General features: G+C 52.8%; 2 protein-coding genes across 2 annotated transcripts; one reads left to right on the plus strand and one right to left on the minus strand.

Annotated features, from left to right (window-relative positions):
- Positions 1-1,207: 1,207 nt before the first annotated feature.
- Positions 1,208-11,692, minus strand: LOC103170493. Its single transcript, XM_029046868.2, has 6 exons — positions 10,292-11,692; positions 9,498-9,630; positions 8,250-8,523; positions 6,572-6,791; positions 5,823-5,973; positions 1,208-1,441 (listed from the first exon to the last, which is right to left on the minus strand). The coding sequence occupies exons 1-5, from the start codon at positions 10,509-10,511 to the stop codon at positions 5,915-5,917; spliced, it is 906 nt and encodes a 301-aa protein (XP_028902701.1). The 5' UTR covers positions 10,512-11,692; the 3' UTR covers positions 1,208-1,441; positions 5,823-5,914.
- On the plus strand, positions 7,269-26,776 carry NR2E1 (nuclear receptor subfamily 2 group E member 1). Its single transcript, XM_029046867.2, has 9 exons — positions 7,269-7,334; positions 11,945-12,090; positions 14,292-14,379; positions 15,340-15,578; positions 16,442-16,588; positions 19,693-19,789; positions 20,179-20,328; positions 20,607-20,712; positions 25,347-26,776. Exons 1-9 carry the CDS (start codon positions 7,310-7,312, stop codon positions 25,507-25,509), a joined length of 1,161 nt encoding a protein of 386 aa, XP_028902700.1. The 5' UTR covers positions 7,269-7,309; the 3' UTR covers positions 25,510-26,776.
- Positions 26,777-27,574: the final 798 nt, after the last annotated feature.

Genomic DNA, 27,574 nt, shown 5'->3' on the forward strand with positions numbered 1-27,574 from the left:
TTGTCAGCAGCGACCTCGGGGAGGAAGCAAAAAGCCACCGGCCGGAAAGGTGGAGGCAGGCGCCCCCTCCCCCCGCCACTCCTCTCCCCCGCCAAACCCGCAGCCAGGGGGGCCGGCAGCCGGGGCCTCCTCACGCACTTATCTGCCCCCGTCCCTCCCGAGAAGAGGAGGAAAAATTGGGGGGCTGCCCCCTCCCCCCCGCTCCGGCTTCGACCGCTCCCTTCCCTTGGCTCTTCCCCTCTCCCCCTCACCGGCCCACAGCATTTAGGTATGAATGTCTATGTCTAGAATTATATTTATTTATATTGATGCCTGATTACTTGTTTTGATATCTGCCTCCCCCCACTCTAGACTGTAAGCCCGTTGTGGGTGTTGATGGTCTCTCTTTATGGCTGTATTATACTTTCCCAGCGTTTAGTATAGTGCTTTGCACAGAGTAAGCGCTCAATGAATACTATTGAACGAATTAATCCGTGAAATGGGCATGCGGGGCCGCCTCAGGGCAATGTCCCCGGGAAGCAAGGCCCGTGATATTTGCCCCGGGTGGGGGACGCGAGCAGCAAGGAGCCGTCGGCGCCCCTCTCCCGGTCCTCGAAGGTGCGGGACCTTGGGCGGGCCGGTCCCCACTCTGACCCGCAGCGCCGCCTCGAGACTTAGAGTCATCCCACGGTCATCAGGGTCATGAGTATGGCTTAGTGGGAAGAGCACGGACTTGGGAGTCAGAGGACGTGGGTTCTAATCCCTTCTCCGCCACTCGACTGTTGTGTGACCGTGGGTAAGCTACTTAACTTCTCTGGGCCCCAGTTACCTCACCTGTACAATAAGGATGAATACTATGAGCCCCACGTGGGACAACCTGATTACCTTGTATCTACCCCAGCGCTTAAACAGTGCTTGGCACATGGTAAGCGCTTAACAAATCCCATCATTATTATTATGATTATTATCCCGGGGGCCGCTCATTCATTTATTCCGTGGGGGTCTAGTGCTCCTTGGAAGGGCTTCCCTCCGTGGCCCGTGGCCGGTGACCGGTGGCCCCGTGACTCGTGATCAGCGTCCCGTGATTCGGGAGCCGTGGGCCGTGTCTCCTGAGCCGTGGCCCGCGGGCTGGGTCGCTCAGATCGGATCCTAGCTCTAAAGGCATTTTTCTGCCCAGTGACCGTGCTTAATATGCAAAATTAAAAGGGAGAAAAACGTCACACGCCGTTGATGAAAAGAATAGTTACTGATTTCTTCACACTCACGCTTAATGGCAAATATAAGCCTTTTAAAATACGGCTCCATCCAAAACAGCGCGTTGAATTTTAAGCAGAGCTGAATTGTATTAATCAGTGGACGGGCGGGTTAATTTTCTGCCCCGCGATGAGAAAGACAAGGATTTGGTCTCCGGGAGTGGTTCCTCTGAAGACTGTCAGTCCATTTCTCGAGTCTGGGAGTCGTCCTGAGAGAAAATGGAATGGAACAACCTATTCTTTGTCGACCCATCAGGTGAATAGACACTTAGCCTTCATACAGACAAACCCCTAGGTGGTCCTTAGCCAGATTTCAGGAGTTAAGAGCCACAATTTACTGAAGGTGTCAGTAATATTCAAACATCCTAGACCACTAAATAACACCATTTGCTACATTACTTGGGGCAAACAACTGCAAGATATTTTCTTTTTTAAACAGTTTGTAGAACTCATTCTTTGGAATCATTGTAACAGAAATCGATTTTGGAATGCCCTGCCTCATCTCTAAACTGAAGTGGAGGGGAGAGGGCCGGGAAGAGGGAACCACTGCCAGACGGTCGGTATTTGGGCACGGACTGTACAGAAAGTCCTTGGTTTTTTAATGTGCCGCCTTTTTTTTCCCAAAGCGCTTTCATATCGTTTGTCTTATTGTTTCCTCACTATATCCCCGAGAGGTAGGGAGAGGCCAGAATCTTAATCCTATTTTATAGATGAGGAAACTGAGACCCAGGGACGTTAAATTGAGTTGCCTAAGGTCCCTCAGCAGGCCAGGGGCAGAATCTGGCCTAAAACCTAAATCTCCTGACTCCCCGTCCCGAGCTCGTTCCACTAGGCCCTCCTGCCTCTCCTGAAGAAAGTCTTCCAACCATCAGTGGGAAATGAGTGCTTTCCAATCACTACAATGCGCCTCTCAGTTTGCATGTATCTTTTGCCGTTCCTCAGGTACTTTTTCTTCGGAGGAACTACTTGGGCTGCGACTCACCCTGCCCATGCTGGAACAAAGGCGTTTTCACAATAAATTAATTACCTGTGGCCGTGACTAGATTCCCCGGGCTAGATTCAAAGTTTACATTTTGAAATGCTGCAGGAAATCGCCGTGCTACCAGACACTGATAACCCCAATCCCAGCCTAAGGATCTGCCGAGCCGGCCTTCCGGAACACTGATGCTCCGTTTCCGGATTAAGGGTCTATCATGCTCCCTGATGGTGCTCCCGGAGGATGCTCTCTGACAGTGCTCCTTGACCCTCATAGTCCACTCGCAGGATAAGGGTCGGTTTTGAGAGAGGACTGAATGACTGGGAATTCAGCACGATGAATTTTTCAAATACCCAATACTCGAATTCTGTAAATCGCCTCTCAATTTACTTGATGGTAATTATTATTTAGAAGTGATTAAGCCTTCAAAGTGCACCCTGCGCCAAACACGCAAAAAACATGTAGTTAACGATAAACAAACTCCATATTTTCAGGAAACCTGGCTGTATTGATCTCCTCGTTTAGGGAAGAGCTTAGGATTCCCAAAACCAGACCACATTAATTGGCCACTGCACTGGCCGACAGCTGAGATTTCAGATACAGGGGACTCCGCATCTTTGGAGCCGCTGGAACTGAAGGACAACGTCTTGCTCATCACGGCAAGATTAATAAGATCAGTCTAGAGGAAGATCCTTCAGACTGGAAACTCGTTGTGGTCATGGAACGTGTCTTCCAACTCCGTTTTATTGTACTCTCCCAAACTCTTAGTACAGTGCTGTGCACACAGTAAGCGTCATCCTTGGCCCCGAGGCACGAGATTCGATTATCCCTACTGTTTTCTAGCTTTTATGGGTCGAGTCCTTAGGCGTTGTCGTTGGTCCCGCCCCTCGGGGAATTCAGCTGCGACCTCGGCGCTCCTGTGAACGTCTTGTGACTAGATGCTAAACCGGCATTTTTTTCTTCGGATCCTAGCACCCTCCTCTCTATATCACCTCTCTGGACCTTAACGATGACCAGACTTGAAGCGTCAGCCAGGAGGAGCACAGGCCCACGGCTACAAGCCACATTTTCCGAAGTGGCTAGCACTTCTACCTCCGGTGGCTCCAGCAGGGTGAACAGCTAACCAGTCTTGTGCTTTCCAATAGCCGTAGGTGGCAGCTAACCCGTACTGTCCCCTTCTAGATTGTAGGTCTTCCCGCGTGGTAAAGGGAAACGGAGAGGTGAAATCCCTATCTGGCTCACTCAGCCTCCTGAAATTATTTTTCCAATTTACCTGTCGCCTCCTGGTGAAATATAACTGCCCTATTCAATCCTCCCTCACAACTTACTCGGGACTTCAGTCCTTCTTCAGCCGCTGAGAACAGAAGGGAGGGAAAGGGTAGCCTTGGGACGGTGAAAAGGGGAGGGGAAGGATTAGAGCTGGGGGAAGGAGTTAAAGATTATGCTACAGAGTTCTTGGAGCCAGAAGCAGCATGCCAGAGGCATTAGTGTTTTGGAAGTCGTTGACTCTTAGTCCAGAGTAACTTCACTGCTATGACAGGTAGCTAGAGTCGATTTCGAAGAGTGAAAGAGAGATGTGTGTGTGTGTGTGTGTGTGTGTGTGTGTGTGTCGGGCGTGGGGGAGGGGGGAGCATACACAATTTCCCCATCTGTAAAATGGGAATTAAATCCTTGTTCTCTCTCTCTCTCTCTCTCCTTCCGACTGTAAGCCCTTTGTGGGACAGAAACTATGCCTGATCTGATGGAGAAACAGAATGGCCTAGTGGCTAGAGCACGGGTTTAGGAGTCAGAAGGTCATGGGTTCTAATCCGAGCCCGCCACTTGTCTGCGTGTGACCTTGGCCAAGTCACTTTACTTCTCTAGACCTCAGTTATCTCATCTGTAAAATGGGGATTGAGACTGTGAACCCCAAATAGGACAGGGACTGTGCCCAACCGATTTGCTTGTAATCACCCCAGTGCTTAGTACAGTGCCTGGCACAGAGAAAGCAATACCAATAAGAAATACCACAATAATAATAATGATAATGGTAGTTTACCTTCCTCAGGGTTAGTACGGTGCTTGGAACATAGTAAGCACTTCACAAATACCACGATCATTATTAACGGCACATGTTCGGGGGGTTCAATAAAAGAGATTGGTTTGTAGTTTTGTTGTATTGCTGCTCTTCTGCAGGGCTCATTAGAGAGGTGATCCTGCACTCCCCACTCTCCGCCTCCCCCAACCCACTTAATGTTCGGCAGGTGCCCGGAGAGGTTCCAGAGAAGAGGCCGCCAAGTTTGTCCAAAGCGAAAACCAGACAAGATCTCAGACCCGGAGGCCGTCTGGACTCCCTAACTCTACCTGTCTGTAGTTCCAGGAGGCCGGGGAGAGGGCTCGCTGAGGCTCACCTGGGTCCTCGCTGTCTGAGAGACCAATGTCCTCTTACGGCTTCACGGGGTTCGTGGAGGCCTTATGGTCTGGGGCAGGAGGCGCTCCTCCATCTCCATCGGCCCCGCTTACAAAACTCACCCCCGCAGCTGCACAAGGTGTCGGGTCGAGGCTCCCGAGTCACAGGCTGCGTGGACCGTCCTGGCTGGCTGGGAGGGCCTCCGGGTGGAGGCGGCGTGGGGAATCACTTGGCCGGCCGGGAGCCGGTTATCGCAAGACCCACGACTTAATGGAAAGAGCCCGGGCTTGGGAGTTAGAGGATGTGGGTTCTAATCCCCGCTCCGCCAGTTGTCTGCTGTGTAACCTTGTGTAACCTGTGTAACCTTCACTTCTCTGTGCCTCAGTTACCTCATCTGTAAAATGGGGATTAAGACTGTGAGACCCACGAGGGCCACTCTGATTACGCTGTATCTACCCCAGCGCTTAGAACAGTGCCTGGCAGATAGTAAGCGCTTAACAAATGCCATTATTATTATTATTATTACCCAGGAGACGCGGAGGAACCTCCTCTGCGGGAGTGAGACAGGACCGGAGGCTCTGGAGCGGATGGGGGGGCGGGGCGGAGCGGGGCCGGGCTAAAAGTGAGGTGGGATGGGGCGGGGCCGAGGGGGTCTGGAAGGTCTGGAATAACTGGGAGTGGGGCGGGGCTGGAAGCAATGTGGAGAGGGCAGAAAAATGTCCCTCAGTGCCCCGAGAAGAGGTTGCCCAGATCTTTGCAAAGATCTGAGTTTGAGCCAAAGGGAGCAGTAGCCCCGGATTAAATCCGGGAGATCGAAGGGCCCGGGCCTCATCCGTGCGGGGAGGGGGGAGGTAGAGAGGAGGCAGGTGTGAGAAGGGATACTTAGAACCGGCAGTCCTCCTGCAGAGAGTGAGGCCGGAACGTGGGGAAACGCGCCTCCCCTGTGCCAGACTCCTGCAGACTGCAGAAAGCCAAATCCCCAAAACAGAAATTCGCAGAATCCCTCACCCTCATCCCCCCAACACAACCATGAGCACACACACTCACTCACAGACACGCACACACACTCGCACACGCTCATGCTCCCCCACGTTGATACGCGCATACATAGTTCCGCCACATACCCCCACGCACAAACACCCAGCACACACTCCCGAGTCCCCTGATCCCGTGTTTTCCGCGTCGCTAACTTTCCTCACGTAGCTGGGAAAGATCAGCTACTCACCTCGGGCAATATCCCAGTTTTGCTCCAACAGACAGACCTCGATTTTTCCCGGATGAGATGGAATGAAGCAAGCCATCTTCCCAGCACCACGTCTAGGACACTCGCAGGCAAACACGCACGGACCCGAGCACGCCTTCTTGCACGCACCTCACTAGGACGAGCCAAGAAAGACAAACTACTTTGTTTGAGAAAATCTCGGTTTTCCATCCCTTTAAGGCTGGCTCTCCTCCCCGGCCCCCTCTGTCGCGGTCTCTCTCTCTCCCAAAAGAAAAATATAGTAATTCACCTTTATGACAGGAGAGACACACCCCACACACTAGTGCGCGCGCACCCAAAGTCTCTCCCTCTTTCTCTCTCTCACACACATACACACACACGCGCGCACACACACACACGTACATCACACATACATTCACACGCCCCACAAATCAGCTCCGCGAGCGCTTGCATTTTCTATTGTAGCCGCTTGGAGGTTCATTAATATCATTAGCATTTAACCCCCTCCCCCCTGCCCGCCCCCTCCCAGCCACATGGCTGACGTCAGACCCCGCCAGGAGTTGGGGGGAAAGCAGGGGAAAGCTAAGCGCCAAGGGACGGCCTATTCCCCTCCCCGCCGCCGCTCCCGCCGCTCCTGCTGCCGCCTCTCCCGCCGCTCCCGCCGCTCGCCAGAGAGGCTCTGGAGTCTCCCAAGGGGATCCAGCCCGGAGCTTCGAGCCCAAAGTCACACAGAGTAATGAACTTCTGGAAACCTTTGCTGTTCCGTGCCATTCCGGGTCTGGAGGCCGAGGCACGGAGCCCCCCGGAGCCTTTGCAGAGGCGGTTATTTCCTAGACTCCGCTGAGCGCGTCGCCCGGCTGCGCGCGGCCGACCACGCAGACTCGCTCCCGCAGCCCTGAGGCTTGGCCTTTTCGTTGTTTCCTTTGAGGACGGGACGCACTGTGCATATATCTCATATATGTCTGCGTAGAGCTGGAGAGAGAAGAGGCAGAGAGACAGAGTCAGAAGGGGAGAAAGAGAGCAGGGAGACAGAGAGGCAGATGCCTTTCCCCCCTTGGCTACTGAAGAAAAACCTTGTCGTTCCTGTCCCTGTCTGCTTTCCCTCTTTCGCTGTCCCCTGTGCCGCCCTGCCACCCTGTCTGTCTGTCCGTCCGTCTCTCTGCCCATGTTTGTGTCTGTCCCGAGGAATCTTCCCAGAAACCGCAGCAGGACAGGGAACCGGGCAGAAAAGAGGGGGGCGCTTAGGCTTTTGGAGTGGACCGAGGTCTGACCGTCCAGAAACAGCTGTCGGCGGCCAGGGAGGAGGAGAAGCGCCCGGCCGGAGCGCCAGAGACAGGCAGAAAGGCAGGCAGCAGGCAGACAGGTAGGCAGGCAGACAGACAGACAGACAGGCAGACAGAGAAGGACGGGGCGGGGGGGAGGGGAGGGAGCGCTCCCAGGCCAGACTCAGGAGAGCTGACGAGCCTCTTCGCTCCCTGACAGCCACCAGCATGAACAAGCCGGCCGGATCAACAAGTGGGTAAATCGCGGGACGGGTGCCGGCCGCTTCTTCCCCAGCCCCAGGCAGCGCGGGACCATGGGGTGGTGGGAGCGGGGGCGGGGGGAGGCCGGGAGAAGGTCGGGGCCCCAGACACCGACCACCGTCCGGCCCCATGGGGTCCCGCAACGGAGACCTCTTCGGGGGTGGGCGCAGGGCCGGCTCTCCGCCGACTGGGCCCGGAGCGCATGGATGGGAGGGACAGAGGGAGAGAGGGAGGGAGCGCGGAAAGGAGGGAGGGAGAGAGGAAGACAGGGACAGGAGAGAGAGAGAAAAAAAGAGAGAGGAAGGGAGGACCGTCCCTTCCCGCTTGGTGGTTCACGGAAGGCGCGCAACTTTCAGCCGGTCAGCCCTGGGGTCGGCCCCTTTGCGAGGGCTCTGCTATGGGGGAGGAGGGAGGCCTCTGGGGGGCGGTGAGAAGGGCAAAAACTGGGGGTGCTAAGGCTCAATGTCCTTCTTGCCTGGGACAATGACTTCGTGCAACTCCTCGAGGCAACGGGGAAACCCACTTCCCCGGCCAGAGAGCTCGACTGGGGAAAGCGGATTTCAACGGGCCGCTGCGCGTAATCCTGCCGACAGCGAAGCCGCAACAACGGAAAAGTCACATTTTCCTTAATCCTAAATCCGAGCACCTCTCATCTGGGGAATTTAGAGGATGCCGGGGGAGGGGGGAGCTGGGAGTCGGAACCTTCCGTCTTAAAGGGACCGAAAGTCCAAAGAAGGAGCGGGAACGAAAACGGCAGGAGGTCTGGACGCGGGTCAGGGCGGGTGCGGGCCTGAGTGCGGGTCGGGACCGCATTTCGTCTGCCCGCTCCCACCCGTGGGACAGTGGCTCTTTCCCCACTCTCCCTGATCCCTTTCCACCCTAGAAACCGCTCGGCTGCGGGGTTTACCGAGGAGTGCGGGGTTGTCATTCTCCGAGGAAACACCCCAAAGTGGGTGCGGGCTCGGAGGAGTGTTTTTCCCGCTCCAGTCCGCCCGAACAGGGGTCTGTCACTTGGCCGGGGTGCCCGGGCGGCCGCGGAATCGGCTGGGTGCGGCGCGGCCGTTCTTCGTTCCATCCACCTTCGTCCATCCCGCGTCTGCCGCAGTCGGAGGGACCTGAGGCCTGGGGTTGAGGCCGTTCGCTTTTTACCGGAGTTGCTGCTGCTGCTGTCGTTGTTGTTGCTGTTGGGGTTTTTTTTGTTTGTTTGTTTTTTGTTTAGTTTGGGGTTTTTGGGGGGGGAGGAAGAAGGTTGTTGTTGCTGCCGTTGTTGATGCTGTTCTGCTTTGTATTCCCTCCCTTCGGCACGTTGTCTGGAGCTCGGGGTCCCAGTTTAGGGGAAGGGGAGAAGGGACAAGCATCCAACCCCGAGGTTGCCCTTGATCTTGTTTGAGGTTTTTATTTTGTTTCGTTTTGGGGGGTGTGTGTGTGTATGAGCGTGCGCTTTCATACACACACACACACACACACACAAATGCCCGTGTTTTTAGAGCAAAAGCGAAATTTTAAAAAGCGATGTTTCGATAGGAAAAAAAACCCGGATTATTGTAGGCCTTCTCGAAAACGCAGTAGTTTTTGATGAAAGTCAGGGAGGCGGGACGGAAGGACGGACTGTTGGCGGATCGATTTTCTGTGTCTCCCTTGCTGGCAGAGGCCAAAGAGCCCCGCTCCCCTGTCCTTCCTGCCCCAAGCCTTCCGGAGTCTCAGTGTTTCTCTTCTCGGGTACACGGGCGGACCCGAGAGACCCAGACTGGAAGCTGGGGGAGGCCCAAGCGCCCCGTGAGAAGTTGGGGGGGCCCTCCCTCCGGCCTTTCCTCTCCCTCCGGCCTTTCCTCTCCCTCCCGGCCTCTTGAGTCTCGTATCAACGTTTTTGGTCCTGCCACCGGGGGCCCGGGAGGTAGGGGCTGGGTAGTCCGATAAAAAAGGGTATTTCATTCCTGTCTATCCCGGTCAGCCCGGGCCGCGGCTCCGGGAAGGCTGAGGAGAATCCGCATTTCGAAGCGGCACACCGAGGGAAGTTTTACAACTTCTAGCCGCTTCCACTTCCACTCCTGGAGGCCGAAGAGGCCGGAGGACTGAGGGCAGAGGCCCAGAGTCCGGGGACCGGGTAGGGACAGCCCCCCACCCCCCAACCCGACTCCCAGCTGAACCTTTTCACCTGAAAAGAAGGAGTCGGGTGGGGTGGACCCTCATGTTCCCGGACCGTCCTCGTGACTGGAGGCTCTGCTGTCCGGCTTCCCGGTCCCTCAGCCTCTGGTCCTGAGGAGGAGCGTCCTTTCCCCTCTGGTAGCCTGTTGCGGGGAGCCAGGGGAAGGAAGGAGTCGGGGGGCCATGGAGACAGGGGGAGGGAGGCAGGGAGACTCCCCCCACCCCCCCACGGCCCTAGGCCGATGCGCAACTATGTCAGACGTGTCCCCCTCCTGGGTGGTGTCAAGCCCACTACCCCCCGCCCCTCCGCCCAGGCTCCCTTCTTTCAGCAGCCCCTGATGGTAATTACGGTAATCGAAGCTGCCATCTATCCTTAAGCAATTACGGCACAGAAACAGCCCCGCGGGGACCCGGCGGGGGGCGGGGGCGGGAGGGGCTGGGCGGAGGGGGGAGGAGGTTGAAACCTTTCCCATTCCAATAGCCAGGAAACCGTTTCCCCGTCTTCGGCTTCTCCGCGTTCCCGGGGGCCACGACCGCGGCCGGAACAGAGTTTCGAAGAGAGTTTGTCCCGTTTCAGAGTGGTTCTCGCGACCCTCCGCCCTCCACCCACCGCCCGTCCCCCGCCCCCTTTCCCGGGGCCTCGGCCGGGAGGAGCTTCGGGAGAAAAGGAGGAAACAGGGGGAAACGTTGGGAGAAGGGAAAAAAACGGGTGGTGGACCGGGTGTGGGGGAGTGAATGGGGGAGAATCGTGCCAGGAAACGGGGGGAGGGGTCCCCTCTAGTAACCGTGTCGCTGTTCTCCTACCTCCCACTTCCCTCGTGTCCCGGAGCCTCTTCGGGCCGGGGTCGCTGGCGGGGCTTGTCTCCTCCCGGTCCAGGCCCGGGAGAACCGGAGGGGACCGTTGGGGACCGGAGGGGGTTCGGGGCGGTAAATTGCCGCCTCTTGGAGGGTAGATCAGTTCCCGGTCAGGACGGGCACGCAAGGATTCAGGACAATCCCGACAGCGAGAAGGAAAATAGGCCATTCGAGTAGGAACCGTCTCCCCGTTCTTCGATTAAACGGCGGGGATGGGAGCGGGCTGGGCTGAGCTGGGCCGAGGCTGGACTGGATCGGGTTAAACTGGGAAATGCCACTGTCTCCACACCCTTTCAAACAGTCTGCCGCTCCCCGCTTTCCTTTCCCTCCTTTTGTGGTGTATGAGTGTGTCTATGTTTGTGTGCGTCTGTTGGTGAATATGTGGGTATTTGTGCGTGTTGTGAATACATTTTGGGTGAGTTTGCGTTTGTGTGTATTTGAATGCGTTTGGTAGTGTTTTGCGACGTGTTTGGGTTTTAGAGTGTTGTGTGTGTGTGTCGTATATGTGATTGTGAATGTTGTGTGTGTGTGTGTGTGTGTGTGTGTGCGCGCGCGCAGAAAATTTGTCTGGGCTGGTGCCGCGTGGCGAAAGGGGTGAAGAGACGGGCAGGGCCGGGCATTGTGGGCATTGTGCGCGGCCCGCCGGGTTCCCAAGCTTCTCTTTTTGACGGATCACTGGTAAATCAATTGGCCGGTGGCAAGGAGGCTAGTAGTGACCCAACGCTGGGAGCCACCCCCTCCACCCCGGCACCCGACGGCCCCCTATCCTCTCCCTGCCAATCCTAGCCGCCCTGACCCTCTCCGAGTCTGGCTCCCTGCAGCCCCGGCCTCCGCTGACCTTCTCCATCTTCGCCGAGAAAGTTGTCCCGGGTCCGCTGGGAGCTACTGATGGAGGAAAAGTTTTCCATCTCGCTCGGCCCTGCCCGGCCCGACCCGGCTTCCCTCCGCCTCCTTCCCCCGTCCCCAACCTAATCTCCCTTCGGGGGGCAGGACGGACGGTTGGCAGGTGCAGCTGTCGCGTTTTCCTAGGGGCGAGGAGGGCGGGCGGACAGGGCGGGACAGTAAGGGCGAGGCCCTCGTCTGCGGGACCGCTTTTCCGCGCAGCTCCACCGGATTGAGGATGGGGTCAAGGAAGGGAGGCCGGAGGGAGGGGCGGTCCGCAAACAGCGGGAAAAGGAGATTTCGGTCTTCCCTCGCTGGAGCGCCTTTCCCTCCCAGCTGCCCCCGTTATAACGCGGCCGGACACTACGGCAGCCGGGAGCTGAACCCGCACTGTCTGGCCCCCGTCTCGCTCCTTCTCCTTCCGTTTCGGTTAAAGCATAGAGTTCTCTGTCAGACGGTTGGGAGCTGGAACTTGGACACCCGAACCCATGACTGTGCATTCTCCGCCGCCGCCGGCAAAATCCTGAGAGCCTTTTCTCTTCCCCTATCCCGCCTCTTCTCCTTTCTCTCTCTCTCCCTTCTCCTCCTCTCCCCAATCTCCTCTGTTTCTCTCTGTGTCCCTGTCTCTCTGTGACTCTCCGCTTTTCTGTTTCTGCCTCTCTCTCTGTCTCCGTCTCCCTACCTCTCCCCGTCCTTCCCTTTCTTCGTCTCTGCCTTCAGGTCGTATTTTGGACATTCCCTGTAAGGTGTGCGGGGATCGCAGCTCCGGGAAGCACTACGGGGTTTACGCCTGCGATGGCTGTTCTGGGTTTTTCAAACGGAGCATCAGGAGGAATCGAACCTACGTCTGCAAATCTGGAAACCAGGTGTGGGCTAAAAAGGCTTCCGGGGGCTCGAGGCCCATTCCCTGGCCAAGCGCTTCACCGCTCCCCTCCCCACCGCCTGTCCCTCCCCCCTCCAATTCACACTGGATCTTACCCCGGACCAGGATCCCCCCCATCCCGGCCCACGTTCGACTTCGGATCCGTTGCCCCAGAACTCTTAACTTCAACTCTCTACCTGAGAACATTTGGGACGCGGGGCTGAAGGCAAAATATTTGCCTTGGAAAATCCCAAATAATAAAGTGTTTTCACCTTGGTCTAATGGAGAGATCACGGGGCTGGGAGCCAGAGGACCTGGGTTCTAATCCCGTCTCTTCCACTTGTCTGCCGTGTGACCCTGAGCGAGTCATGTCACTTTTCTGTGCCTCAGTTACCTCATCTGTAAAATGAGGATTATGACTGTGAGCCCCATGTGGGACATGGACTGTCTTCAGCCCGATTATCTTGTATCTACCCCAGGGCTTAGGACAATGCTTGGCACATAGTAAAAGCTTAACAAATATTATTATTATTGCTATTATTATTATTTTTATTCCGGAGTTCCCGGCAGGTCCCTCCGGACCTCCCCAGAGTCTGGGAGGACAAGGACTCTTGCAGGAGGAGCGAGAGAAAAAGTGTTTTTGCCCTAGCAGTCGCGATCCATTGGGGTTTCTTCTCGTTCTTCTTCTCCTCCCTTCCTCCTCCTCCTTCCCCTCCTCCTCCCCAATATTCATTTGCTCTCCACACCCTAGTCACCTCGAATATTCAACTCCAAGAAAAGTGCTCTAAGAGCAGAGGACAAGTTAATGACAAGAAAACAGACAGAAATACGGGCAAAAAGCAAGCAGGCTGGACAAACAGGTAGGCAGACAGACAAACAGGTAGGTAGACAAGCAGGTGGGCAGATAGACAGACATACAGACAGCAAGAGGATAGGCAGGCAGAAAGACTTTGAAAGGGACAGGAAATACTGGGTAAGGATGTAGGAGGGATAGGGGCAGGATGTGTGCGACACATTGAGTGCTTAACAAATTCCACTTGGTCAGCCCAAAGGGGAAGTGGGCACAGAAAGCAGAGGCTCCAGGTTAGTCGGGGGGGGGGGGGGCGGCAGGGAGGCGCCCCCTCCCGGCTAGGCAGGGGCAGGGGTTGCTGTCTGCGGTGCTGAATCTGACCTGCCCGTGCCCTTCCAGCGCCGCTCACAGGCTTTATTATTGCTCTTAATGGTATTTGTTAAGCTCTTACTATGTGCCAGGCACTGTATTAAGCACTGGGAAGATACAAGATAATCAGGTTAGACACAGTTCATATCTCACATGGGGTTTACAATCTTAATCCTCATTTTAGTGATGAGGTAAACAAGGAGCAGAGAAGTGGGGTGACTCGCCCAAGGTCACACAGCAGACAAGTAGTGGAGTCAGAGTTAGAACCCAGGTCCTCTGACGTCCAGGCCCGTGCTCTATCCATTAGGCTACGCCGCTTCGCGGTGCCGAAAAGAGGGCAAGGCCGAAGAGGGGAAATTGCTCCTCTCAGTGGGCCAGGGCTGGGCCGTAATAGTCATGGGATTCATTGAGCGCCTGCTGAGCGCCTGCACTGTACTACTAAGCGACATGGCAGGCTGGTCGCGAGGCGAGTTACGGGTGAAGGTAATGGACTGAGGCTCCCTTCCCCATCGGCACCTGCTCCACCAGTGAGGAGAGGTCAGCAGTCCTGCCCACAGGAGCACCAGGCCACCATAGCTGATAATAATAATAGTAATAATAATAATAATAACTGTACTATGGTATTTGTTAAGAGCTTACTGTGTGCCGGGCACTGTGCTAAACACTGGGGTGGATACAAGCAAATCGGGTCGGACACAGTCCCTGTCCTACATAAGGCTCCCAGCCTCAATCCCCATTTTACAGATGAGGTAACTGAGGAGTAGGGCAGTGACGGTCACACGGCAGACAAGTGGCAAAGCCGAAGTTAGAACCCACGACCTTCTGACTCCCAGGCGCGTGCACTGTCCTCTACACCACGGTGCTTCTCGAGGCTCGGGGGCTGTTGGGGCTGTTCAAGGACTTGGGACTTGGGGCTGAGGACTAGGGGCTGGGGGGTCGGGAATCGGGACTTTCTCTGGCCACCAGGCCTGGCTGCTGGCTTTTGTTGCGGCAGGCCTGGCCCTGGGCCTGCCCGAGTCCTGACTCTCCCTATCTGCCCGCCGCAGGGAGGTTGCCCCGTGGATAAGACGCACCGAAACCAATGCCGATCCTGCCGCTTGAAGAAGTGCCTGGAAGTCAACATGAACAAAGACGGTAATGGGCGCGTTCTTGGCTCCTTTTCCCAGCTGATGCGGATCAAACACCAAGTCAATCGCGCATGCAGAACGTGGACTTGCCCCGGCGGCCGTGGGAGCCTCCGGCTCCGGCCCGGGGACCTGGCCAGCGGCTGAGCGCGCCGCAACCCTCCCTCCCTCCCGCTGCCCTGCTCCCCCTCGCCCCCACAGGCTCCTCTCCGCCGGCTCGGGGAAAGGGGATCATCCGTTCCCTCTTCTCCTCTCTCCTGAGCAGCTCCCGGTTCCCCTCTCCCTTCTCCGACCCTCGAGGTCACCCCTCCGCCCCTCCGGCCTGCAGCCCCAGTAGGTGCCCAGCAAGAAAACCGGGAGGCAGAAGCCATCGATTGCCATCCCCTCTTCAGGAACCAGGGACCATTACTTATTTATATTCCGCCCTCCGGGGGCCGGTTGCTGCTGGGGAGCAGCATGGCGTAGGGTTAGAGTACGGACCTGGGAGTCAGAAGGTCACGGGTTGTAATCCCGGCTCCGCCATTTGCCTGCTGTGTGACCTTGAGCAAGTCACTTCCCTTCTCTGGGCCTCATTTAGCTCATCTGTAAAATGGGGATTGAGACTGTGAACCCCACATGAGACAGGGTCTGTGTCCAACCTGATTTGCTTGTATCCACCCCAGCACTTAGTACAGTGCCTGGCACACTGAAAGAGCTTAGCAAATACCATAATAATAATTATTATTATTTGGGGAGAGGGATGGAGCAGAGAGTGGGGTTGGGGGGGGCGAAGAACAGGGGCCGGGGCAGTTTTGGGGGGTTGGGGAGAGCCTTGAGTCCCCCGACAGTGACTGGGGTCGGGAAGAGATCGCGGCTGAGAGGCTTCAGTGCAAGGCCCAGGTGGGAAAAGAGCTGGGACGAGAGAGTCAGAGGTCCGGTCTGTCAGTCTCGGTGTCTCTGTGTCTCTGTCTCTGTGCCTGTCCGTCTGCAGCTGTGCAGCATGAGCGGGGCCCTCGGACGTCCACCATCCGCAAGCAGGTGGCCCTGTATTTCCGCGGCCACAAGGAGGAGGACGGGACGGCGCCCCCTTTCCCCTCTGGCGCCCTGCCGGCTCCCGCTTTCTTCACGGCTGTGGCACAGCTGGAGCCGCACAACCTGGAGCTGGCGGCCGCGGTGTCCGGCCCTCCGGAGCGCCAGGCCCTGGTGGGGCTGGCCCAGCCCACTCCCAAGGTCAGTGCTCAGGGCCCCGGCCGGCCGGTGGATGGGCGGCCACCGTGGACCCCGGGCCCGGGATCCTCCGCCCCTGATTCTTGTCAAAGAAATCGAGCCAATTCCGGGCGAAGGGGCAGCGCTCAGGGCTGCTTCTAAAACCTCTGCCACCCACCTCATCCATCCCGCCTCTCTCCACCCCGTCCCTCGCATGATTCATCGCGCCACTCCCTGCCCCCACCCTTCCAGCACAAGAGCTCCCCAGACTACAGCTAGGTCTCGCTGCTTGTTTGCCACTTGTCGGCTGTGTGACCTTGAGAGAGCTACTTCGCTTGTCTGTGCCTCAGACATGTCATCCGTAAAATGAAGATTAATGCTGTGAGCCCCATGTGGGACAGGGACTGTGTCCAGCCTGGTTAGCTTACTCTAACTCAGGGCTTAGGACAGTGCTAGACACATAGTAAGCACTTAATACCATTATTATCATGACTATTATATTTTTAGGGGGTGGAGGGAAGGATTAAGTGTTTTTCTCACCCTCTGGCCATGGTTCCCTTCCCCTGAGGACTGTATAGGAGCTCGGGGTTTTAAATGCAAGAGAGGGAAGGGAGGAGGGATGGAGGATGGAGAGAGAAATGATGAGCAGGGGTTTCATCTGGGGACAGAGCCCCCCCATTCAGCATTGTTCTGGGCTGTATAGACTGCTCTTCATTTAGCTAGGCTGAGCACCCCCGGAGTGGGTTTCCATAGGAGCTGAACCCTCTCCACCAGTCCATCGTGCACTCTGCAGGGTGGAGGGGTGAGTTAAGAAGACACAAGAATATGCTGCTTTTGCCCAAGACCCTGCAACCTATATTGCCTCTTTCTTACCCTCTCCCCTTTAGTATCCACATGAGGTCAACGGGACCCCCATGTATCTCTACGAAGTCGCCACCGAGTCTGTCTGCGAATCCGCCGCCAGACTCCTCTTCATGAGCATTAAGTGGGCCAAGAGCGTCCCGGCATTCTCGACACTGTCCCTGCCCGATCAGGTAAGCCCCAGGGGCCTGGAAAAGACCACTTCAGAAGTCAGGCCGGGACTGTTCTCTGAGCTAGCTCCTGAACACCACATCCTTTCAACTAATTGATGCTGCTGTGATTTTAACAGCTAATATTTTTATTTTGTTTTAGGAAATGCCAGGGTAATTTTTTTTGGAGATTACTTTTTTTTGATGAGTTGAGATCTTCTCATATAGTCATTAAAAGTATACACCAAAAGCCTTTTCAAATTGCTTTTCTGAAAAACGTTCAGTCCACGTCTCCCCACTTTTAAGAACCTCCAGTGGTTGCCCATCCAACTCCACAGCAAACAGGAACTCCTTACCGTCAACTTCATTCATTCATTCAATTGGATTTGTTGAGCGCTTACTGTGTGCAGAGCACTGTACTAAGTGCTTAGAAAATACAATTCAACAATAAAGAGGGAGAAATCAGCTCACCTCCACTCCTTACCTTACCACTCTGATTTCCTATTACAATCCAGTCCACATACTTCATTTCTCCAAAGTCAACTTACTCAGTGTACCTTGGTCTCATCTGTCTCATCACTGACCCCTTGTCGACATTCTTTCTTTGGTTTGGAACTCCCTCTCCCTTCACATACAACTGACCACCATTCTCCCCATCTTCAAAGCTTTATTAAAATCACATCTCCTCCAAGAGGCCCATTCCCAACTAAATTCTCATTTCCCCTAATTCCTCTCCCTTCTGTGTCACTTATGCACTTGACTCTGAACCCTCTAAGTACGCGATATTCACCCCACCCTCATCCCCATAGCACTTATATATTTATATTCGTACATGTCTGTCTCCCCTGCTAGACTGTGAGTTTCTTGTAGGCAGGCAACGTATCTACCAACAGTATTGTGCCATACTCTCCCAAGTGCATAGTACAGTTCTCTGTACACAGTAAGTGCTCAGTAAACACCATTGATTGACTGATGGAAATCAATGTCTCCTTGTCAAAATTAGGAAAGGGAAAAACAATACTTTAAAATTATCCTTATTGTTGTCCCTAATTTACATAGTAAAGTTTAAGGAATGTATTGTGGTTCAAAGGAGAGAAAATAGCTCTTGTTTAATTTTATAAGTGTTTGTAGAATCTGTGCAAGGGTCTGAAACAGAGCCTCTTCTCTCCCAATCCCACTGGAACTTTAGAAAGAGCAAGTGATGTGCAGACGAAGAAGACCTTTTTTTTTAAAGCTTATTAACCTTTCCTCCCCTTAACCGCACACTGAAAAATAAAATGGTGGCATGCGGTCAGCTGATGTTTAAAAAAACCTGCAAGTTGCTGTTAAAGAAAAGGATCAGTTTAGCTACCTTTTCATTCCTGAGATGCAGCATACACTAGTGAGAAGAGCCCAGGCCTGGAAGCCAGAGAACCTGGGTTCTAATTTTGACTATACCACTTGTCTGCTGTGTGACTTTGGGCAAGTCACTTAACTTCTCTGTGCCTTAGTTCCTTCATCTAAAATGGAAATAAAGACTGTGAGCCCTATGTGGGACAGGGACAGTGCTCAACCTGATTTTCCTGCATCTACTCCAGTACTTAGTAAAGTGCCTGACACACAGTATAAGGGCTTAACAAATACAATTTAAAAAAAGAACAAAAAACGAACAGTTGGAATGTAATGGTCCCCATTGATTGACTGGTTGATTGGTTGGTTGGTTGGTCGATTTGGTTAAGTAGTCTGAGTCCCATTCCCGCTGTGAGGCCTGGAAAAGCTCTCCCAAGTTCCACTGACCTAGTCCTGGCCCAGTTAGTATCACCAACTCTGACCCATGATGATATTCTTGGTGAATTTTGACATCTCATTCTGATTGCCAAAGGCCAACGTTTTGGGAAGGAGTCTGAGGAGGGGAGTTGGAATTCTGGACTTAGCAAGTTGATTAAGGAAGCTACTCAAGGAGAGCCTCAGGCCAACCAAGTCATGCCTCAGGTGGTTCCCACTTAGGCTCAGGCCTGTATTCCCCCTTATCCATCATCTATTGACCCCTGTCCCTCAGCTCAGATTGAATGCCTGTTCAATTTCCACACATGGGGATTTATATTTTTCCCTGGACGTAGATCCAGAGGCCTGACTGGCCAAATCAAAAGTCCTGCCGGCTGTGGCCCCAGGTGCCAAGCTGGTGTCTGGTTGACAGTTGAAGAATGCTGAGAAGGAAATAGATTTGAATTTCAGAATTTCACAGCAGAACATGTTGAAAAGAAAACGTTTGGCTCTCTCACTGAAGCTCTCTTGCTGCTGTCCATCTACGCTTGGAGAAAAAAAAATCAAGCAATCAAAAGAAACTGAATGGGAAAAAATTGGTTCATTCTTTCCTGGTTCTTCCCAAAGTCTTTCTTCCTTTTGTATTTGTTGTAGTAATCAATCAGTCGATCATATTTATTGAACGCTTACTGTGTGCAGAGCACTGTACTAAGCTCTTGGGAGAGTAGAGACGTTCCCTGTCCACAGTGAGCTTACAGTAACACTGATTGAGCACCTATTGAGTACAAGCCCTTAAAAAGTACCAAACCAGCTAGGAGCATGCTCCCTGCCCACAAGGAACTTCCAATCTAATAGGAAGCTGGCTATCGCTCTTCAGGGATGAGAGATGACCTAGTCCCTCTGGTCTTGTAGTGGTGGGGCCCAGCAGAGGAGGCAGGCCCTCTTTTCTCCCGAATGCTTAGTACAGTACTCTGCACACAGTAAGTGTTCAATAAATAACTCTGGTTGATTGATCGATTGACTGAGCGTCTGAGTGCGATGATTTGAAGTCGTTGTCCAGTCCCCCACAGATTTCAATCCCATGAAGCCCTGGTATCCGCAGGCTTTTCCAGAGGGATATAACGGGTGCCTGAGCAGACAGAAAAATCATCCCTCTGGTTGGGGGAGCAAACTTGGCAGAAAGAGGAGGGGCTGAATGAAATGCACACAGTTCACCCTTAGCACTGAGTCCAAAAGAAAAGGGAAAGCTGAAAATCATCAGGAAGAGATGGCCAAGACAGGCATTTAAGACAGTTTTTTTTAAAGTAATAGGAATTTACATATTGAAATTGTTCATAAATTTATCAGTGACACCCGATGTCAGATTAAACATCCATTGTTCGCAGCTGATGCTTCTGGAAGATGCCTGGAGAGAACTGTTTGTTCTCGGGATAGCACAATGGGCCATCCCAGTCGACGCGAACACTCTGCTGGCTGTATCGGGTGAGAATTGTCCAATTTAATGACTTTGTTGTAGAAATTTCCATAAAAATACATTACTGAAAAAAGAACAACATGTAAAGAATAACAAATTCCTGCTGAACAATAGCGTGTACCTGTCGCTTCTAAATCTATATTTAAATGCAAATAATGTTGTTTTGTTGTATTCATGACTGCTCGCATTGTTATTTAAATGCAAATTACTGTGTTTGTTATCATCCAAGAGAAGATGTTATATTAACTTTCATACAATATAACGGGTTTACAGGGAATCAGATCTCTAAGAGGGACAATTGAAGAGATATTGATCCACAGCACTTTGTTAAAAATCAGTATTAAATCTCAAAAATACTCGAATACCACTTCATTTTCATTCCCTGTTTCTATCTGAGGTATGAATGGTGACAATACAGATTCCCAGAAGTTGAATAAGATCATTGCAGAAATTCAGGCTCTGCAGGAGGTGGTGGCCAGGTTTAGACAGCTTCGGCTGGACGCCACGGAATTTGCCTGCCTCAAATGCATCGTCACTTTCAAAGCAGGTAAATAGCCGCCTGCCCTCCCCCCACCCACACACCCACCGACCGTCCCACTCACTCACCTGTCCACCCATCCACCCACCTGCCCATCCACCAGTCCCGCCTCCCTCCTGGCTTCCCAGTTCAGGCCCAGGAGCCATCCCAAACCTGGAGGTCAAGCGTCCCGGTCACTGCAGCAGTATCCAGATCAGAGGGGCATTGGATCACTGCCAGCCCGGCGGTGGTCTCTCCGCACCCATACCCTTGCCATCGCCTTCCCTCACCTCTTCCCCCTCTCCCAGTACCCACCCACAGCGGCTCTGAGCTGAGAAGCTTCGGGAATGCGGCTGCCATTGCCGCGCTACAGGATGAGGCTCAGCTCACGCTCAACAGCTACATTCACACAAGGTGAGTGGGGTGGGGGTGAGCTGGGCCGGGCTGGGCCGGGAGGTGGGTGGGAAGAGGAAGTGGTGCCCTGAGAGCTGGGGCAGGACCCCCCAACACACACGCCCAACTCCCAGAAACACAGCCCCCACCTCGGAGAATGCCTGCAAGCGTGTCTTCTCCTGTGACTTCCACATATCACCTTCTGGGCCTGAGTGCCCAGGTGCTAAAATGGAGGTCACCACGCTTCACCAAGGTAGGATTTTGTTTCTGTACCCTTGGCGGCCATCGAAGGCCCCCCAGTCCCCAGACAGGGTGTGGTCAGGGGAGATCACAGAAGCAATGCTAGATGAAGCCTCTGGGGTGAAGTATGAATCAAACTCTCTCCCTCCCCTCCCCACTCTGTTTTAAGAAATATTGACATTTCATGGACAGGGCTGGTAGTCAGAAGGACCTAGGTTCTAATCCTGGCTCTGCCATTGTCTGCTGCGTGACCTTGGGTAAGTTATTTCACTTCTAGGTGCCTCAATTGCCTCATCTGTAAAATGAAGATTAAGACTGTGAGCCCCATATAGGGTATGGACTGCATCCAACCTGATTAGTCTGTCTCTACCCCAGGACTTAGTACAGCACCTGGCACATAGTAAACATGTAACAAATACCATAAAAAGTCTCTCCCCATCTTTAAAGCCCTTCTGAAATCCCATTTTTTCCAAGAGGCCTACCTGGGTTAATTTCTAATCTCCCCACTTTATAACTCCCCAACTCCCATTTCAGCACTTCTGCAACACCTATGCACAACTCCACTTTCTCCTTGTAGTGGTTATGTGCATATCTTGCTCTATTGCTTTCTCCTGCCTGTAATTTAGTTTATATCTGTCTGCCCTGCTAGACTGTAAACTCTTTGAGAGCAGGAACCTGGCTCTCTAACTCCATTGTACTCTTTCAAGTGCTTAGCACAGTGCTTTGAACACAGTAAGCACTCAGTAAATACCACCGACTGATTGACTGATGAGCCTGTTTATGGCATTATAGACCAACTTTTCAACTACTGGTATGAGTGGAGCTTCCAGGGACCTTGCAGCCCCAGCAGCACCTGCTACCAGAGCCCTGTTGTCCAGGACTGGAGAAAGCAAAGAGAAAGAGCTGAAGATGGGAGTAGACAGAAGGAGCTGGTGGGAGGGGTGTGTGTGCGTGTGTGTTTGTGTAGGGGTGGATCTTGCTGCTCTCCTGGGCTTGCTGATCAGGTCCTAGCCAGCCTCTTCCTGGGGTGTGGATCCAGATCATGATCATGATCCATGATCTTTGTTGCATGTAAGGTGCAGGAGAAATGCAGTGAGCAGCACCGTGGCCTCTACCCAGTTCTTGTAGACCTCATACGACCCATGGCACAGGAAAAGTTTGGCTTCCCAGAGAAAGTTATCGAGCTCCTAAAACACCTCATGACAGTTGACCATGCCAGAGCAGAGGGGTCTTGTCAGGCCCTTTCCCCATCCTTGTCAGAGTAAAGCAGAGATGTATGCAGGACTGTGAGCAGGACAGTCTGGGTGCTTGTTCCACTGCTGTTAAAGCTCTTCACCCAGCCACACTTGGAAACACAATAAGGGACCCAGAAGTTGGATTCAGGAAATCAACCCCATGGGCAACTCTTCCATCTTGGAAACACACACAGGAAGAGTGGAGGAGTGGAGAGACAAATGCAGAATAATATTTTAGAGGGGTGACCCAGGCAGCAGAGAGAAGAGTAGCCTGGAGAGGTGGGGGGCAGCGAGAACAGTGAAGTTAGTTCTGTAGTCTAGCCAGGATATGATGAGTGCCAAGACAGCAGATTGGCCATTTGGATGAAGAGGGACTGGTGGATCTGGGAAGTGCAGTGGGGGAAAAACTAGCAGGATTTAGCAGACTAACTGTGAGAGTTGAAAGAGAGTGAGAATGAAGGTTAATGCCAACATTGCAGCCTTCTGGGCCAGGGAAGATGATGGTGTTGTCAGTTGAAATGTAGGAGGGGATCTGGGTGCAAAGATGAGGGATTCGGGGTTATAAATATTGATCAGTCAATCAATCAATCAATACTCATATATATTGAGCACTGACTGTGTGCAGAGAACTGTACTAAACACTTGGGAGAGTATAACAGACACATTCCCTGCCCACAGTGAGTTTGCAGTCGAGAGGGGGAGATAGATTTAATTTCAATAAATAAATTATGGATATGTAACTAAATGCTATAGGGCTGGGGTTGGGAGAGGATGAATAAAGGGAGCAAGTCGGGGTGTCGCAGAAGGGAGTGGAAGAGAAGGAAAAGAGGTCTTAGGGAAGGCCCCTTGGAGGAGGTGTGTCTTCAATAAGGTTTTGAAGTGGGGGAGAGTAATTGTCTATCCAATATGAAAAGGGAGAGTGGTCCATGTCAGAGGCAGGACATGTATGAAAGGTTGGCAGTGAGATAGAGGAGATGGAGGTATAGTGAATAGGGTAGCTGTAGAGGTGAGGAGTGTGAGGGCTGTGTTGTAGTAGGAGAATAGCCAGTGAGGTAGGAGGGGGCAAGGAATTGGGGTGCTAGTGGAGATATGGAGATGTCTGGGAGACAAGAGGAAATACAAAATTAGAGAGGGGAAAGAAGTTGGGGATAGTGAGAGATTTGCCAGTCATCCACAATGGTGCAAAATGAGATTAGAAGGAAAACTGAATCTAAAAGACTGTATGTCCTTTGGAAGGCTCAAATACCAGTGAGGCAACACCAAGGAATCAGGATTGAGATGAAACTGAAGTTACCCAGGGAAATTGTAATGGCTAACCTTCCTTATGCCTGTGAGCCCTGAATCTACCTCAGATGTCACGTTCACACCACCCCTCCAATCCCTGAGACTCAACATGAACAGTGACTGGCGGGAAATGGCCCCAGTCCCTGAGGAGCACAGTTAAGACAATAAGTGAAGGAGGAGGAGGAGTAGCAGTAATGGTGGTAGTAGTAGTAGTATTTTTTAGGCACTTAATGTGTGCAGAGCACTGTGCTAAGTGCTGGGAAAGAATGCAAGTGTGGGAATTTAATACAATCCCTGGCCCTCAAAGGAGCATGAAGGAATATTCATCACATCATAGCTGTGCCAATAGACAGCACCAAAGAAATGATGATCCAAAACCTCAGATGCTGAGCCCAAGACACAATCATTTCTAGACCCACGTGGCTTTGATGGCCCCTGGAAACGAGAAGGCTGTTGGTAGCATCAGAAAGGCCTGTAGGAGTCCCCCATTAAACCAAAAATTCCTCAGGGGCAGGACTGTCTTTTAACTGTATTATATTCTCCCAAGGATTTAGTACTGTGCTCTGCACACTGCAGGTACTCAATAAATATGATAGACTAGTTGACTGACAGCATCCCAAGAGATATCATACAGCATTATCTGTGCCTTCTGCTTCAGAGGAAGTAAAGACAATGAGCACCCTCTAATAAATGGTCAAATGGTCAAAAAGTGTACACACCTCTAATGAATAGGCAGAGAGTATCTATTTCCCTAATAATGAACAGTGTGTGGTAGGTACAGCATTCTTGTCCCATTGCTGGATCAATCAATCAATCAATTAATCAATCAAAGGTATTTGGTGAGCACTTACTGTGTGCAGAGTACTATGCTAAGTGCTTGGGAAAATACATCAGTGTTGGTAGACATGTTCCCTGCCCACATGGATCTTACAGACAATCACTCTACTGTGGGCAGAATAATGGGAGAATTAGAGTTAGACTGCTTGATTTAGGTATCCATGTTCTTGGACGAGTGTTTCTCAAATGTGGCCATCATGTGACAGTGACCCAAAAAGAACCAAGTTAGGGAAGTGATAAAACAGACACACAACACAGTCAGAGATTGGGAGAAATGAAAAAACCAAACAATGGGTGATATAACAAGTGTCTTTTAAAATGATGGAAATTATACAGCATAGTGTAGTGGATAGAGCACAGGACTGGCAGTCAGAAGGTCATGCGCTCTAATCTCAGCTCTGCCACATGTCTGCTGTGTGACCTTGAGCAAGTTGCTTCATTTCTCTGTGCCTCAGTTACCTCATCTCTAAAATGGGGATTGAGACTGTGAGCCCCATGTGGGACAGGGACTGTGTCCAACCGGATTTGCTTGTATTCACCCCAGTGCTTAGAACAGTGCTTGACACATAGTAAGTGCTTAACAAATACCACAATTATTATTTTTATTATTATTAATAATAATAATCCTGGAGCTGGCCCAGCCCATCTCGGAGGCAGGGGCCGGTGGGCTCTTTGGCCTACATTCCGGTGCCTGGATTACTACACTTGTATAGTGCCCTGAGCGACCCTGGCACAGCAGCCAGAGCCAGGCCCTCTTCCTCCCTTCCAACGCACCCACCCCAGATCAGGAGGTTGTCAGAAAGGAGGGTGGGCAGGGCAAATCGGGAGGAGGAAGCAGAGAAGGTGGAGAAGCTCGGCCCTTCTCTGAAGGGAGCACCCAAATTCCCAGCCCAGGCTCTGCCTCACCCGGTCAGTCATGTTGGCGCTCCAGATGGCCTGGAGACAGCAGGGCATGCATCAGGTCATCCAGAGTCGCCGAGGTGGTGCCGACTGCTCGGTCCCAGAGAGATTTCAGCCACACTAACCCATTCTCCTGTGCCCGGGGCCCATCTGTTCCAGGTACCCGACCCAGCCCTGCCGCTTTGGGAAGCTTCTGCTGCTGCTGCCGGCCTTACGCTCCATCGGCCCATCCACCATCGAAGAAGTGTTCTTCAAAAAGACCATCGGGAACGTGCCCATCACCAGGCTGCTGTCCGACATGTACAAGTCCAGCGACATATAGTCGCCCTGGGGGTCAGCCGGCCATCAACTGTCCGTGCCGTTCGGACTCTCCCCCACGGAGAACGAGCCTCCATGACAGACGCCTGGGAAGCCCGGACCTGGGGGAGGAGTGAGGGGTGTTTCTGCCTCTCCGACAGAAAATGGCCACAGTCACCCCAAATCCCCTGGACACCCAGCAGCCCGCTGCCTTGGCTGGGGTGAGACTGGCAAGGGTCCTCTGGGCCGGGCTCGGCAGGGAAGCGAGCGGGATCGTCCTTTCCCGTCCTTTCCCCGGTTCCCCACCGCTCGGCTCCTGGGGGAGCATGCTCACCCCCGGAACCCCAGGCCAGGCTGGTCTGCCACTTACTTGCAAGATTTTTCTGAGCTCAAAAGCCAAGCGTGGGTGCTTCCCCTTCCCGGCCAGCGCTGGGACGTTGGGTGACCAGACGCAGCTGTTGGCGGCAGCCTGTGGACCGCTCTTTCCCAGGAGCTTTGAGGATGGAATTCGTTTTCACTCCAACAGGCAAATCAGGTTCTCCCTCCTCTCGGCTTCTGCTGTAGCACATCTTGAAGTGGCCTTCGAACCGACCGAAAAGTGGCTCCACGCCCGCATCCCTCGCGTGACATCCTCTGGCTGTCCGTCCAGCGGTCCAGGGGCCATGGCAGCGCCGTCCCGAGGGCCGGGAGGTTTAGGGGGACAGAGGGCCGGGGGAGGAGGCGAGACTCAAGCCGCGAAACCAAATAGATTGGAGATGGCACCCGAGCGGCCCGCCGCTGTCCCGCCGCCGGGGTGCTGAAACCAAAGGCGAAGGGCCCGACCCTCGGTGGGCCGGGCACCCGGCCATGCGAGTCGCAAGAAGCGCCGGCAAGGATTTACACAATGAACAAATAGTGAAGTAGTCCTCAACCGACCCCCCCGCTAAAGGTCTCTGAGACTCTCCAATGCCTTGAAGAAAACCTTGGGTTTTATGAAACCCTTCATCCAACTCTCTCTCTCTCTCTCTCTCTCACACACACACACACACACACACACACACACTATAAGCTGCTTATTTGAAAAGAAACTACCCAGTATTTACCGAAATGTAGAGGCAAACCTTCGGAGATAGCTGCTGTACTTTCCCGTTTTTGATTGGTATTTAGATAATAGCACTGAGAAAAATCAGCACTTGGGCTATCATAGGATGAGTAAAACTTTTCTTGTACAAAGTGAATTAACTGATTTGTGAAGTTAAAAAGTTGTACTCATTGTATTTACAAAGAATAAAACTATATTGAATTTAAACCAACTTCCCCTTGTTTAAACTAGGCGATGCCTCCTGTTTGCCTCCAAACACGTAAATGCAGGGCCTTTGTAGGCCAATCTCTCACACAGAAGCACCGTGGCCTAGTGGAAAGAGCATGGGCCTGGGAGTCAGAGGACCTGGGTTCTAATCCCGGATCTGCCAATTGCTTGCTGTGTGACCTTTGGCAAGTCACTTAACTTTTCTATGCCTCAGTTTCCTCAACTGTAAAATGCAGATTCAATACCTGTTTTCTCTCCTACTCAAGACTGAGCCCCATGTGAGACAGGGCCTGAGTCCAAACTAATTGACTTAGACCTATCCCAGTGCTTAGGACAGTGTTTGACACGTATAAGCTCTTAACAAGTACCATAAAATAAAACATATACCAGCCAGAGATTGGCTCCTAGAACCACTTCATTTCTCCCACAACCCCATTTCTCAAATCTCAAAAAAAGGAGTACATAGAGACCAACTTTTCCATGTCTCAAATGCAATTGCTTGGGTAAGAAACCAGAGGCAATTGAAGCAACTATCAGCCCTCACTCTTCCATTCCCTACCTTCTGCCTAAATGCCAATCTGATCATGAGACACAGTTGATCAAAGGACAGAAATGCAAAATGTTGGAATGGGAAGGGGTGGTGCTCAAGAAAGGTGTGTTTGTGATTCAAGCAAGTAATTTTTAATGAGAGAAGCTAAAAAATCTAACCTGAACCACATATTAACCAGCATAACTTCAGATTGATTGATGCCTTTTACTGTGTTAGGTAAATTGGGTATAAACTAGGCGAATTCCCTGTTTG

The sequence above is a fragment of the Ornithorhynchus anatinus genome, chromosome 19 (genome assembly GCF_004115215.2).
Source record: "Ornithorhynchus anatinus isolate Pmale09 chromosome 19, mOrnAna1.pri.v4, whole genome shotgun sequence".
Taxonomy (NCBI): domain Eukaryota; kingdom Metazoa; phylum Chordata; class Mammalia; order Monotremata; family Ornithorhynchidae; genus Ornithorhynchus; species Ornithorhynchus anatinus.